Source organism: Eptatretus burgeri, chromosome 4 (assembly GCF_056783735.1).
Source record: "Eptatretus burgeri isolate ZD-2024b chromosome 4, Ebu_testis_v1, whole genome shotgun sequence".
In the NCBI taxonomy this organism is placed as follows: domain Eukaryota; kingdom Metazoa; phylum Chordata; class Myxini; order Myxiniformes; family Myxinidae; genus Eptatretus; species Eptatretus burgeri.
The window spans coordinates 121,396,020-121,410,046 of record NC_140964.1 but is presented as its reverse complement, the minus strand read 5'-3'; the positions used below and the strand labels follow the sequence as shown (position 1 = coordinate 121,410,046).

At 44.3% G+C, this 14,027-nt stretch overlaps 1 protein-coding gene across 1 annotated transcript in view; it reads left to right on the top strand.

The window, feature by feature from the left end:
- The first annotated feature begins 2,528 nt into the window (after positions 1 to 2,528).
- The window catches only part of LOC147028999 (uncharacterized), a 30,413-nt gene continuing 18,914 nt past the window's right edge, over positions 2,529 to 14,027 (top strand). Inside the window, exons 1-2 of the mRNA XM_085879906.1 lie at positions 2,529 to 2,804; positions 4,507 to 4,601. Of these exons, the coding sequence (XP_085736032.1) occupies positions 2,706 to 2,804; positions 4,507 to 4,601 (194 nt within the window). The 5' untranslated portion in view covers positions 2,529 to 2,705. The remainder of the gene's footprint in view (positions 2,805 to 4,506; positions 4,602 to 14,027) is intronic.

The window sequence follows — 14,027 nt, the reverse complement described above, 5'->3', positions numbered from 1 at the left end:
TGTCCGTAGCCTGATGGAGTACTGCTCTCCCCTCTGGGCTGGTGCTCCTGCCTCCCACCTTTCTCGGCTTCACGCTGTCGAAACCAGGGCATTTAAGATCATCGGCATCTCCCGCATTGAAGCTGAGTCTTTGGGCCTCTCACTCTATCACCGCAGGTTGGTCGGTGGTCTTTCTGTCTTCTACCGACTCCTCTCCAGCCTTGCCCCCTGCTCTCTCTGCGATTTGTCCCCACCACATTTCCACAGGGCGCTCAAGGTCCGCCAACAACCCTCTTCTGGTAAAACTACCAAAATCACGAATCACTGCTCATCTTCACTCTTTCATTCCTCTTTTTTCCCGCCTTTGGAATAAACTTCCTCACTCTATTCTTTCCCATTCTTCCCTCCAGGCTTTCAAAACAGCTGTTCACCACCACCTCTTATCTTCCCCCATCCAAATCCTCGATCTTTTCTACCCCCGATAATCCACCCAAGCCCACTTCCTTCATTTCTCCTGCTTTCCTTCCTGGAAGTCCCTGAAATGTCCATCTTCTCTTCGCCATGTTCCCCGTCCCATCCCCATCCCTCTCCCTTCCACAGTTCACCTAATGTGTCTGTTCCCCACTGTTTTGTCCCTTCCACTCCCGCCCCTCTTGTCTCATGCCTCCGTGCTGTGAGTTGTGTGTTAGCTCTCATACGAGCCTCGACCAAGGTATACAAAAAAAAAAAAATACAGACAAATAAATGGGGGAGCCCGAAGGACGAACCCACTGCAAAGCTTATCTATGGATCCCACCAATGTGCATTTGCAGGGGAGGTGGGGTTGGGGGGGGGGGTTACATGTTTGAGGATATTGAAGAACAAGGATGAAAAGGAGAGTAAAAACTAAATTATAATGTGCACTTTTCAATAATATTGTTGTGGGCCGGGGGTCGGGTGAGAAGACCACCAAAGGGGGGGGGGGCGGTGAGCTATCTTGGGTTCCCACCAGACTCCTCGGAATTGGAGGCCACCACAGACGGATAATTTCATGATGCGGCGGGTCGCTAACTGACCATGAATGCCAATAACTCAACCACATGACCGAGGGTCCTCCGTCTCGTTTATCCGGTTACCTAGAAAAATAACCACATGATCTAATTACCGGGGGACACGCCCTCAGTACACCTTGTCCAAACTGGATCACTTTACCGGATCAGATGTAGCCGAACGACACTGCCAAGGATGTACCGGCTAAAAGGAATGGATCGTTGGGAATAAAGTCTCGGCAAGATTAGGATACGGTCCATGCTGGATCAATGAAACAAGCACAAATGAGCTAAGATCCTCGTCCTCTTAATGATGACGTCATAAAAACGAATATGACGTCATTGTGATGTATCAGGTTTGCGATAAATTATCTGTGCTAATGCCCGGCTTGATTCCCTCAAACAAAATCCAAACAGCTTGCCTAGTTTCGGAGATAATGGTATCAGCGATTTCCATTAGCGGTGATATTATGACGTCAACTTTTTTCTAGGAAGAATTTCCTAAATCAGAGATGGTTACTGCCTGCGCGTGGGCTTGCTGCATACACATGGCAAGTTTCACGAAGATCCGATGAAAACTCTGGGTTGTGAAACAAAAAAGTCAAAAAATAGGAATGACGTCATAAAAATTGATATGACGTCATAGCGATGTATCATAATATGTGCGGTAATTCATCTCTGCTAATGCCCTGTTCGATTCCCATAAACAGAATTCAAAAAGCTTGCCTAGTTTCGGAGATAATTTTTTAGGCGATTTCCATTAGCGGAGATATTTTGACGTCATAACTTTTTTTCTTGGAGGAATTTTCAAAATCGGAGATGGTTACTGTCTGCGCAGGGTATTTTTACATATATACACCAGGTTTCAGGAAGTTTCGATGAAAACTGGAGGCTGTGAAACAAAAACGTCCACAAGAAGATGAAGAACAACAACAACGTGAGTAAGGCTTGGAGATCCTCCGCAGGATCTAAAAAAAACAAAAGGGGATTGTGGGAGATGAGATGTATCAGTAATTTAAGATAATGTATGCATGACATGGGTGCACCGGGGCGTGGTTAAGCAGAGTCATGTGACCCGCCCATGTTCCTGTGCTGTGCCGTGCTGTGTTGTACCCGTGTCCGAATAAAACGTGTTCCCACTTCAGAGCCTTCGTCCCTGTTCCATTGAGTACATTACAGCGAACATAACGAAGCACCTGTCTTATTCGCTTGCCGAGCGGCTTGCAAAGCGGTTGATACGGAACTACGCTTGGAAAGCGATATCAAACTGCTTCCTCACGAAACACGCCCCCAAGAGATGACTTTTGAAAATACCCTTTGGCTTTGTTCCACAGAATCATTCATTTTCATTCCCAAAAATATCAATTTCATCGCCAATATAAATAACATCACAACCCAGCAAAATAATGTTAATTTTTCGGGCGAACAGGGAAATTCCCTCGTGAACCCTGATACTGCTGCGAACAACACCGTCGTGGAATAAACACTGGTTATAATTTGTGAAGTGCAGTTTCATGTACAGCTCCAAAGAACGATATTCAAGCGAGTCGTGTTGGGGTTCTTTGATATTAGCTCTTGTAATACTATATGTGAAAGGGTATTCCGATAGTTCATCTATAATCGAGAAAAATGTTTCGTTAAAAAAAAAAATTCTCTTCCGGTTGTTTTCAGTGACGCGAAAGACATGCTGGAAGAGATATGTTGGGGAGTGATACTGAATGTGAGAGCTCGAACCGAGGAGTGCAACAGGGACAAGCTGATGTGGTCGAGTACAATTCCGATGATAGTTTTTCAATGGTTGGTTATTAAAGAGAATTCATGGTTAACAAATGTGAACGAGCGGGTGCATGGGAAAAGTGCATTGACTCGTGTGTGTGTGTGTGTGTGTGTGTGTGTGTGTGTGTGTGTGTGTGTGTGTGTGTGTGTGTGTGTGTGTGTGTACGTGCGTGTGTGTGTGTGTGTGCGTGTGTGTGTGTGTGCGCGTGTGTGTATGTGTGTGTGTGTGTGTGTGCGTGCGTGTGCGTGTGTGCGTGTGTGTGTGTGTGTGTGTGTGCGTGCGTGCGTGTGCGTGTGTGCGTGTGTGTGTACGTGCGTGTGTGTGTGTGTACGTGCGTGTGTGTGTGTGCGTGTGTGTGTGTGTGCGCGTGTGTGTGTGTGCGCGTGTGTGTATGTGTGTGTGTGTGTGTGTGTGTGTGTGTGTGTGCGTGCGTGCGTGTGCGTGTGTGCGTGCGTGTGTGTGCGTGTGTGCGTGTGTGTGTACGTGCGTGTGTGTGTGTGTGCGTGTGTGTGTGTGCGTGTGTGTGTGTGTGTGCGTGTGTGTGTGTGTGCGTGCGTGCGTGCGTGCGTGCGTGTGCATGTCTGCGCTCGCGGGTACAGTACAGTACTATTACAGTACAGTACAGTACAGCCTTTAGATTTTGAGTCTTGTATTCTCTGCTTTTGAATGTCTGTCTTGTTGCTTCCACAAAAAGAAATGTAGCCTCACGGTGTGGAATTTCCAGATTTGTTTATCCTTCATATCGTGGGAGGTTTAATTAGGAACATCGTGAGTTAGGTCATTAGCTTGCTCAACTAGTTCCACTGATTAAATTCTTCCCTTTCAGCTGGCCTTCGACCTCTCTAAACTAGCGTCTCCAGCGATGAAGAGTTATTCTTGTGTCCGAGCAATGGGTGAGACAAACTTCCTTGTTTTCCTTGAATACAGTCAGAACTGTTCAAATGGGTGGGGGACATGCCGCCTTGATACCATGTGACTGCGATCAGCCAATCACAGCTCTCCATGGAGATATCAAAAGATGACCAGACTCTATGTACAGCACTGGGTTCAGCACAGAACGACTACATTGATTCCAGGGCCAGCCAGACTCAGCTGTGAGGAGTGGCTGAAGGAGACAAGACTTTCAATTATAAAGGAGTAGAAAAAGAGGGGATCCGATAAATGTTTAAGAACATGAAGGATATGGACATAATGAGTTTGGAAGAGTTTTTCAACAGAATGAACAGTGACAAGACCAGGGATTTGAGTAAACACAGCTCTAGAGTAAACAAGAGGAGACTTTTGAAGCATCAGTATTGCAGGGGTCTTTCACTCAGAGAGTCGTTCATGTGTGGAATGATGTCCCTGGAAAGATAGTTGTAACAGAAGCAGTGGATGAATTTGAATTTGAACTTGAATTGGATCTAGGTACTGAGAAGCATTGGGGATAGAAGGGTTCATAGACATTGGCAGGATTGCTGCTTGGGCATGGATGGGTGATTGTGTTTATGTAGAAATGGTAATGATGTGTGTGAGTGTCCTCAACAGGTGAATGTGCTGTCAGTGTTTGTTACCTCTTCACCCCTCCCCCAAAAATAACCGTCCCGGTGATGCCACTATGCTTACTCCACTGTTCTCCTCCCTTCAGGAAACTGAGTAAATTAACTGATAGATTGAATTAATGTGGTGAAACTTCGATAGGCCAATAGATCTGTGCCCAATTTCCTTGTATATCCTTATCAGATGGGAGTGGAAGGACATGAGTCATTGGACAGTTCGAGTGATTCTCGCAAAGCTTCAACCCTGAGAGACAGCAGTCCAACATTTAGCCAAAGCAGGTAATACACTTCGCTTTACTTACACTGAAAAATAATTTTGGTCTACAATTACATTGTTATCATTTTGACCTTTCAGATAATAACAGGTAAATGCAGGACTAAACAAAACTGATCTTAAAATGTGGACTTTTCCAGTGGAAATGGGAAGTTTTGGAAATCTGCAAACTCCACAAGATACGTTGGTAGTAATATTCATTGGAATAACTTTGTTTTTCCTGGTTGATAGACCTACGTTGGCAATGAAGGACCTATTTCATACACTGTTGTGGAATTCTTCACATCATTTCCATCTCTTCTGTCTTTCCTTATATCGATATGATTTGTGCAGAAGCACAGACACTTCCCAATTTACATCAGTTCTCTTTAACTTATTCCCGAGTGATGTCATTTGATTGATGTCTCTAAAATTATGAGTTACATCATCGAAATGTTCTGGAGTTTTCTACTTTCCAGATGCTGATGTATTTTCATCAGTCGATGTACAGTGCCTTCGGAAAGTATTCCCACCCCTCGACTTTTGTCACATTTTGTTGTGTTACAACCTGAATTTAAAATGGATTAAATAAAATTGAAATTGTCACCAATCTACAAAAAATACCCAAAAATGATGAAGTGAAAACATTTTTTTTTAGAAATGTTTACGAATTAATTAAAAATTAAAATCTTGTGACAATAAGTATTCAACCCCTTTGCTATGACACCCCAAATTGAGCTCAAGTGCATCCAATTTCATTTGATCATCCTTGAGATGTCTCCTCAACTTGATTGGAGTCCACTTGTGGCAAATTCAATTGATTGGACATGATTTAGAAAGAAACACACCTTTCTCTATCATGTCCCACAGTTGACAGTGCAGGTCAGAGCAGAAACTCTCCCATGAAGTCCAAGGAACTGTCTGTAGAACTCCGAGATAGCATTGTAAGGAGGCATACAGTCGTGGCCAAAAATATTGGCACCCTTGCACTTTTTTCAAATAACTCACAATTTTCTCAAAAAATAAGTTGAAATTGACAAAAGTATTTGGTCTCCACAATTCCTTATTTCACTGTTAATATGACAGAACCTTTGTTTTTGATTCAGAACTTAATATATCCTTAGAAATCAGAAAATATAAAGAAATGGCATTAACAAAATTATTGACACCCAAGACTTGATATTTGGTGTCACAGCCTTTGGAAAGGAGGGGAAAGTATATAAGACGGTAGTGAGACCAGCTATGTTGTATGGTTTGGAGGCGGTAGCGCTAACAAAAAGACAGGAAGCGGACCTGGAGGTGGCAGAGTTAAAGATGCTACGATTCTCGTTAGGAGTGACGAGGATGGACAGGATAAGGAATGAGTATATTAGAGGGACAGCGCAGGTCGGACGGTTTGGAGACAAAGTGAGAGAGGCGAGATTGAGATGGTTTGGACATGTGCACAGGAGGGAAACGGAGTATATCGAGAGAAGGATGTTGAAGATGGAGCCGCCAGGCAGGAGGAGAAGAGGAAGGCCAAAGAAGAGGTTCATGGATGCGGTGAGGGTGGACATGCGGGTGGTTGGAGTGTCAATGGAAGATGTGGAGGATAGAGCGAAATGGAGATGGTTGACCCGCTGTGGCGACCCCTAACGGGAGCAAGCCGAAAGAGGAAGAAGAAGAAGCCTTTGGACAAAATACCTGCAGTCAAGCGCTTCCTATAGCCATGAATGAGCTTCCCACACCTCTCTACTGGCAGTTTGGCCCACTCTTCTTGTGGAAACTACTCCAGTTCTCCTGGATTTGAAGGGTGCCTTCTCAAAACTACTGTGTTCAGATCTCCCCACAGGTTATTAATGGGATTTAGATCTGGACTCATTGCTGGCCACTTCACAACAGTCCAGCATTTTGTCTTAAACCATTCTTGGGTGCTTTTTGAAGTGTGTTTGGAGTCATTGTCCTGCTGCAAGACGCATGACCTTTGACGGAGACCCAGCTTTCTGACACTGGGTTGAACCTTGGTAATCTGACACGCTCCAAAATGCCTTGGTAATCTCCTGATTTTATGATGCCATGCACACATTTAAGGCACCCAGTGCCAGAGGCAGCACAGTAACCCCCAAACATCACTGAACCTCCTCCATGTTTGATTGTAGTGAAGGTGTTCTTTTCTTTGAAGGCTTCATTTTGTTTTCTGTCATCATGGAGATGATGTGCTTTACCAAAAAGCTCTAATTTGGTCTCATCTGTCCACAGGACATTCTCCCAGAAGGATTTTGGCTGATTGAGGTGTGTTTTGGCAAACTCCAGTCGGGATTTCTCATGTCTCTCAGCAGTGGGGTCCTCCTGGGTCTCCTACCATAGAACCCCCTTTCATTGAGTTGGCGACGGATGGTGCGAGTTGAAACTGTCATACCTTGTGTCTGAAGGTCAGCTTGAATCTGTTTGGCAGTTGGTTGAGGTGCTTTCTCCAACATTGAAATAATCCTTTGCTGCAGTCTTTGATCAAGTTTTCTCTTACGGCCACATCCAGGGAGGTTGGCTACAGTGCAATGGGCTTTAAACTTCCTGATAACATGTTGTACGGTGGACAGAGGAACATCAAGGTCACTGGAGATGGACTTGTGGCCTTGAGATTGTCCATGCCTGGCTACAATCTTGTGTCTGACCTCCTCAGACCATTCTCTGGTTTGTTTTCTTTTCTCCATGCTCATTGCGGTACACACAGTGACACAGAACAGCAGAATGACTCCTTTTCTCTCTTCAAACTGGTTGAATGAGTGATTTTTATATTGCAGGCACCTGTAACTCACCATAGGTGAGTTCAATTCCAAAGTAAAGGAGCATCACCTGCTTGAAATCTAATTATTTCTAACAACTTCGAAAAGGTGCCAACAATATTGTCCAGCCAATTTTAGGATTTGTGTGTGGAATAAGCTAAGATTTAGTAATTTTTATCAGCTTTTTTTTTGTTTTGTTCCACTGCAAACCAAAGAAATACATATTTGGATACCAGAAGATTTTTTTTAATTTCAACAATTTTCTTGAAGAAATGGTGCATTATTTGAAAAAAGTGCAAGGGTGCCAATATTTTTGGCCACGACTGTTGATCTGGGGAAGGGTATAAAACAATTTCTCGAGTGTTGAAAGTTCACAAGAGCACAGTGAGCTCCATTATTAGAAAATGGAAAGAATATGGAACTACCCAGACTCGTTCTAAAGCTGCACATCTGACCAAACTGAGCAACCAGGCAAAGAAGGCCTTGGTAAGGGAGGTGACCAAGAACCCAATGACCACTCTGACAGAACTACAGAGTTTCTTGGCTGAGATGGGAGAACTTGCCAGAAGAACAACAATTTCTGCATCACTTCACAAATCTCGGCTTTATGGGAGAGTGGCCAGATGGAAGCCACTCCTGAGAAAAGAGCACATGACAGCACACCTGGACTTTGCAAAAAAGTAGGTAAGAGACTCTAAGAGGATGAGGCAAGATATTCTGTGGTCTGATGAGACGAAAAGTGACCTCTTTGGCCTGAATGCAAAGCGCAACATCTGACGGAAATTGAGCACAGCTCATCACCCATCTAACACCATCCCTACCATGAAGCATGGTGGTGGCAGCATTGTGTTATGGGTATGCTTTTCAGTGGCAGGGACTGGGAGACTTGTAAAGATAGAGGGAGCAATGAATGGAGTCCAATGCAGGCAAATCCTGGAGGAGAACCTGCTTCAGAGTGCAAAACGCCTGAGACTGCGGCGAAGGTTTACATTCTAACAGGACAATGACCCCAAGCATACAGCCAAAGCAACACTGGAATGGCTTCAGAACAAAAACGTGAAAGTCCTCGAGTTTCCCATCCAAAGCCCAGACTTGAATCCCATTGAGTATCTGTGGAAAGACTTTAAGATTGCTGTTCACTGACACTCCCCAATCAATTTGACAGAGCTCGAGTGAATCTGCAAGGAAGAATGGGAGAAAATCCCCAAATCTAGATGTGTAAATCTGATACAGACATTCCCAAGAAGACTCAGCTGTAATCACTGCCAAAGGTGTTTCTACAAAGTATTGACTCAGGGGGTTGAATACTTATTGATGCAAGACATTTCAACGACTCATTTTTAATTAATTTGTAAAAATTTCTGAAATCATGTTTGCACTTTGTCATTATTTGGTATTTCGTGTAGATCGATGACAAAAAATTTATATTTAATCCATTTTAAATTCAGGCCGTAACACAACAAAATGTGACAAAAGTCGAGAGGTGTGTCACTATTGTTGTGGTTCTGCAAAACGAGCACTCCCCCGAGGCAATGGCAAACAACATATCGCGGTCCCGAGATAGTTATTTCATTAGTATTCGTTTTAGATAGCCTTCTCTTATGTGTGGTGGGTTTATGGGATAATATGCATTGTGTGGGCTTTCGGAAGTGTGTTTTTAATTCCATTCTTTACCCATCTTTAATTCTTTACATTATTTTGTTTTGCTGCACATGCGAGCCTCTCCTTCTTTCATGCATTCATGCATGCACACCACAGAACATAGCAACAGGGGCAAGTCATTTGTATATGTGCGCCATTTCCCATTCAAGTTGTGCGCCATTATCCAACAGACGTTCTACCTCAGACATCACCAGACTTGAATCCCAACGTTGCAGCATTTTGTACACCACCACAGTGCCTTCATAAAATTACCACACCATCGTACCACGACCCAAGCTGTTAGGGTTAGGGTTAACCTGTTGAAATAACATCAGGGAGGTTGACTCAGCCTGTCACCCTTCCAAGGTTGACAAGATGAGTACAAGCTTACGGGTAACAGGGGTACTGCATCAGCAGCACAACCACACTTCCAGAAAAATGATACAACCAGCAGCTACAGGCTGCATACGAAACAACAACAACATCAACGATATCTCATGCCTCCAATTACCATTCCAAATTCAAACGGTATTAAACGTTAATGAAATGGATACTGCCCTCCAGCCAATGGAATAGGATGGGAAACTGCACTGCACTCAAACCTGGAGCTCTGTAGCTCTTTGTCATAAGATGGTGTAATCTATCCTATTTTACACCGCTCCTTCCCAATTCCATATCCAGGCGATGCACGATATCATCGCCGAGTTCCGAAGGAAGGGAGTACTCAATTTTCACTCCGTTTTCTTGTTTGTTTTCTTGGTTGTTTGTTTGTCTGAGCGATATCTCAGCCATCCTTTGAGCTAGGAAGCTGAAATTTGGGGACAACAGTGAAAGATGTGCTTTGGCAAAAAAAAAGTAGTTTTTGATTAATCAATTAATTGATTAATTACGGAATTATTATCGATTTATCAATTATTATTTATTTTATTTTTCATCTTGACAATATCTCGGACACCTTTTGATCTCGGAAGCTGATATTTGGACAAGTCGGTGAACAAGTGATTTGGCTATTAAGGGTATTTTTATTTATTTATTGATTAATCAATTAGTTATTGAATTTTTCGATTAATTACTTAATTTTCACAGCGTTACATATTCGGATGAAACGGTGGTGGTAGGCAATTGATTGATAAATAAATTATTTTACTATTATTTATTTTAATTGTGCAATTAATCACTGAATCAATCAAGTATTGCACACCGCTCTCCCCAAATACGTCTCCATATGCTGCATAGCGAGTATCATTTGTACACATTCACCGCAGAAGTACACCGCTCCCCCCAATTCCGTCTCCACGTGCTGCATGGTGGCAATGTCGCGCACTGGAGGATTTATTTATTTATTTGGCATGAGGGCGGTGTACTTTGAATGGACCGATTCTTGTTTAATTATTTTTATTACGGTTTGAATTTTGTAATTTGTGGACAACTTGTAGGAATTAAAAACAATCTGAATCAAATCAAATCCTGCCATTTAAAACATTCAAAAGTACTGATAAATATCACCAAGAAGTGGAAGAGCAAATTGGAAAGCACAGATCGATTGATTCGTGGTGATGGCAATGTGGTCGACGTGATCGGAAGTGACGCGTACTGTGTGTGGAATCATGGAGGACATCGACGTGGCCTTCGGTGAGAGAAAGCTCATGACGTCACATAGCCACTAGACTACACACTACAGTGATACCCTGTATATCGACGACAGGTCTATCAGTCTGTGTGTCAGTCATTGCGAGTGGAATGGAAGTGAACCATTGCGTTCTAAATATTGATCCTATTTTCCTTCATCCAATACGGCTTTTGACCACACTAAGCCGGGTCTGAGGGTTTTTTGGAAACAAAACGGGTGAAACCTGTGAAATGCGGGTCACTTTCCATGTATACCCTCACCACCGATACTCACCACCTCCCGCTGGACCAGCAGGAGACGGGGGATCCAAAGCACCACATTCGGGTCTGGACGTCATAACGTCTAACTTGGGGTGCAAGACTCTGTTCGATGTCGTGTGGATAGCCCTGGCGCTCCGCTCTATTCATGGACGGAGAGTGCAGCCAAATAGCCTGGTGCCATGTTAATCTCAGAGCTCAAGCACATGGCAGAGCACTCGGTGATTGAGGCGTTTTTCGCTGCTGAATCTTTACATGAGCGAAGCTAGCGCCAGGGTAATCGTCCATACACCAATGAGGGCACTGGAAAACACCCATCGCTCTGCCTGATCTGCTCCCAAGCACCGCCAACACTAGGGGATTATATTGGGCTGTGCGTCCTGCACATTAGGGCGCTCTCTGGCTCGGCTCGGTTCTCTGGCTGCGCATTCTTGGAGTCATGGTGCGGTGAACAACGGAGTTTTGACGGAGCAGGTGAAATGAGCAGAATGGAACCCATGGAGTGGAGTGCGGACTTGAGACTTATGGTTCCGGTTCTTGAGTGATCGCGGTGGTTCCTCTTCAGGGTCTCTGCCGACTTTCTCAAAGATAAGTTTGCCGGTTGTTTTTGTCGCGTTTTTACTGTTATTTTTGTTATCTCTGTTTACTGTGCGTTTCGAGTTCGGTTTTGTGTTAAAACTTGTGCTAATTTGTGAGTATTCGTCGTGTTTTCATGTCGGGTTTCCTTGAGGCCTACCCTTCTTCCCGTCTGTGTGCACGATCTGTTTTGTTGTATTTTCTCTTTATCGCCTTCAGGTTCCCCCCCCCCCCACTATCCCTCCGTAAATTCCTCAATTCCTCCCAACTATACTCTCTGTTTCATGTCATGAAATATTTTTTAAAAAAGAAAGAATATTTTCCCTTCTCACCTTTCCCTCCCATAACCACGTGACTTCCTCTCTTCCTCTTCCTTCTTCTTTGCCTTCCACATTTCCAATGCCTTTTTCACCGTGAAGGTATTCACCACTCACCTTCACAATTTTTTTTTCTTCAAACTCTTCCTTTACTCTGCCCCCTTCTGCCCTAATCTTCAAAAAACAACAACCCCAAAAATGGTCTCTAAAAATGTTTCGACTTCCTCTCTGCCATGCTGTTCCTCTTCAAAAAACAGAGTTATTTTCGACCTTTCTTTCATCCCGTGTCGAAAAATTTCATCTGTTTCAACTCTTCCTTCCTTTATCCTCTCAATTCTTCTGAACTCCATCCATCCTCCAACGTATTTAAACAAATCTCTGACCTCCAATGTTTAAAATCCCATTTTGCAATGCATGTTCATCTTCCAATCATTTTTTTTTTCCAACTTCAGTGCAAATTCATCCCACCTCCTTAAATCTACCTCCTCCAAACACCTCCACTGTTATACCTTCTTGTTCTTCACATCTTGTCCCCCATCCTATTTCCTCTCTTCGCTCCTCTCCATTGCTCTCTGCTTTAATAACAGCACCCCCCCCCTAGTATCCCAAACTGTATGGTTTTCAAACATCCATGGGCTACGTTCCAACCGAAGAAGTATCTTGCTCTCTCATTCAGTACACTCAATATCTCAAACATGCTCTCTTTTTCCTCTCCTCACACCTCCCCTCTTCCCACCCCCTCCCCAAATCCTGTTCCTCCCCCTGCCCACTTCCACCTTTACCATACCTCTACCCCGTCTCATCCTTCCCCTTTACCCACCCCCTCCTTCTCCCTCCTCCACCATGATCGTGCCTGCTCTTATCGTCTCTGCTCCTTCTCAAAGTTTCCCTCTCATCCCTCCATCTCAATTCAGCTGCCTCCTCCATTTTCAAGGCAAACATCACTCCCCCCCCAAGCTTCCCCCGCACCTTTTTCAAAAGTCCCCCCCACCCAAAATCTTTCTCACTTGATTCTCCCCTCTCCCTCTTCTCCCTCAAATCTCTCCCCCATCACTCCCCCTTCTCAAAGCTGCCTCCTCCTCTTCCCATCCCTTCAAATCTCATCATACCTCCACCTCTGCCCACCCCCTCAATTTTTGTTCTTCTCCCTGCCTGCTCCCATCATCACAATAGCACTACCCAGTCTCATCCTTCCCCTCTCCACACCTCTCCCTTCTCCCTGCTCCCCCATGGCCATGCCTGCTCTCATTGTCTCCCCTCTCCCTCAAAGCTTCTCTCTCTTCAGGTGTTCTGCACTTCAGTTGTCCTTCCTCCCGCCTATGGTACACTGAAGCTTGTGGCAAGGCAGTTGTCCTAAAACAACTTGCCTTCGCCCCATGGAATGCAAATCCGACTGAAGGCAATCTCATTTCCTTCCACAAAGCTCGGAACAAATGTTATGTCTACCCTCAGGAGAGCCAGGAAACAACATCTTTCCAATCTCAAGTCTGAACGCTCAAACCTGTCTCCCTCCTCCAAATCCCAGTGGTGTCTTATTAAGTCTGTTTCTGGTGTATGTTCCCTCTCCATCCTTCCCTTATCTCAAATGGCTGCACAACCGACACTGTACGTGAAATTGCTGAATGCCTAAATTCTGTGTTTGCTTCTAAATCTTGTGTCCCAAACCCATCGCTTTCTGGACCCATCTTACCCAGTCACACCCAGCTGTTCCTGGACTGTGTCCTTTTCTCCTGATAAGGTGGAGAGCTTTTTCTCAAACCTCGACTTAGATTCTGTAACCGGACCAGATGGCATAAGCCCTCATGTCCTAAAAACCAGCTCTGCTGCTCTTACTCACCCTCTCTCTGTTCTATTCACTCTCTCATTTACTGAATGAAGGTCAGCAGCCATCTGCTTGGAAATCAGCAAACATTACCACTTTGCATAAAAATGTACAAAAACAGATCTCTGCAACTAGAGACTAATCAGCCTGCTCCCAATCATCAGCAAGGTCATGGAATCCATCATCGCTTCCAACATCAAATTCTTCCTCTTCTCCAATGGCTGTATTTCCAATCATCAATTTGGATTCAGACCAGGTCACTCAACCCTGCACATGTTGCTTCTGCTTTCCCAACAATGGCTGGAGGTCCTCAATACCAGACATGAGATCAAAGCCAACTTCCTCGACAGCTCGTGTGCTTTCAGTACTCTCTGGCACCCCGCCCTGCTCACCAAACTCTTCTCCTATGGTATCGAAGGCAATCTTCACTCATGGCTCGCAAACTTC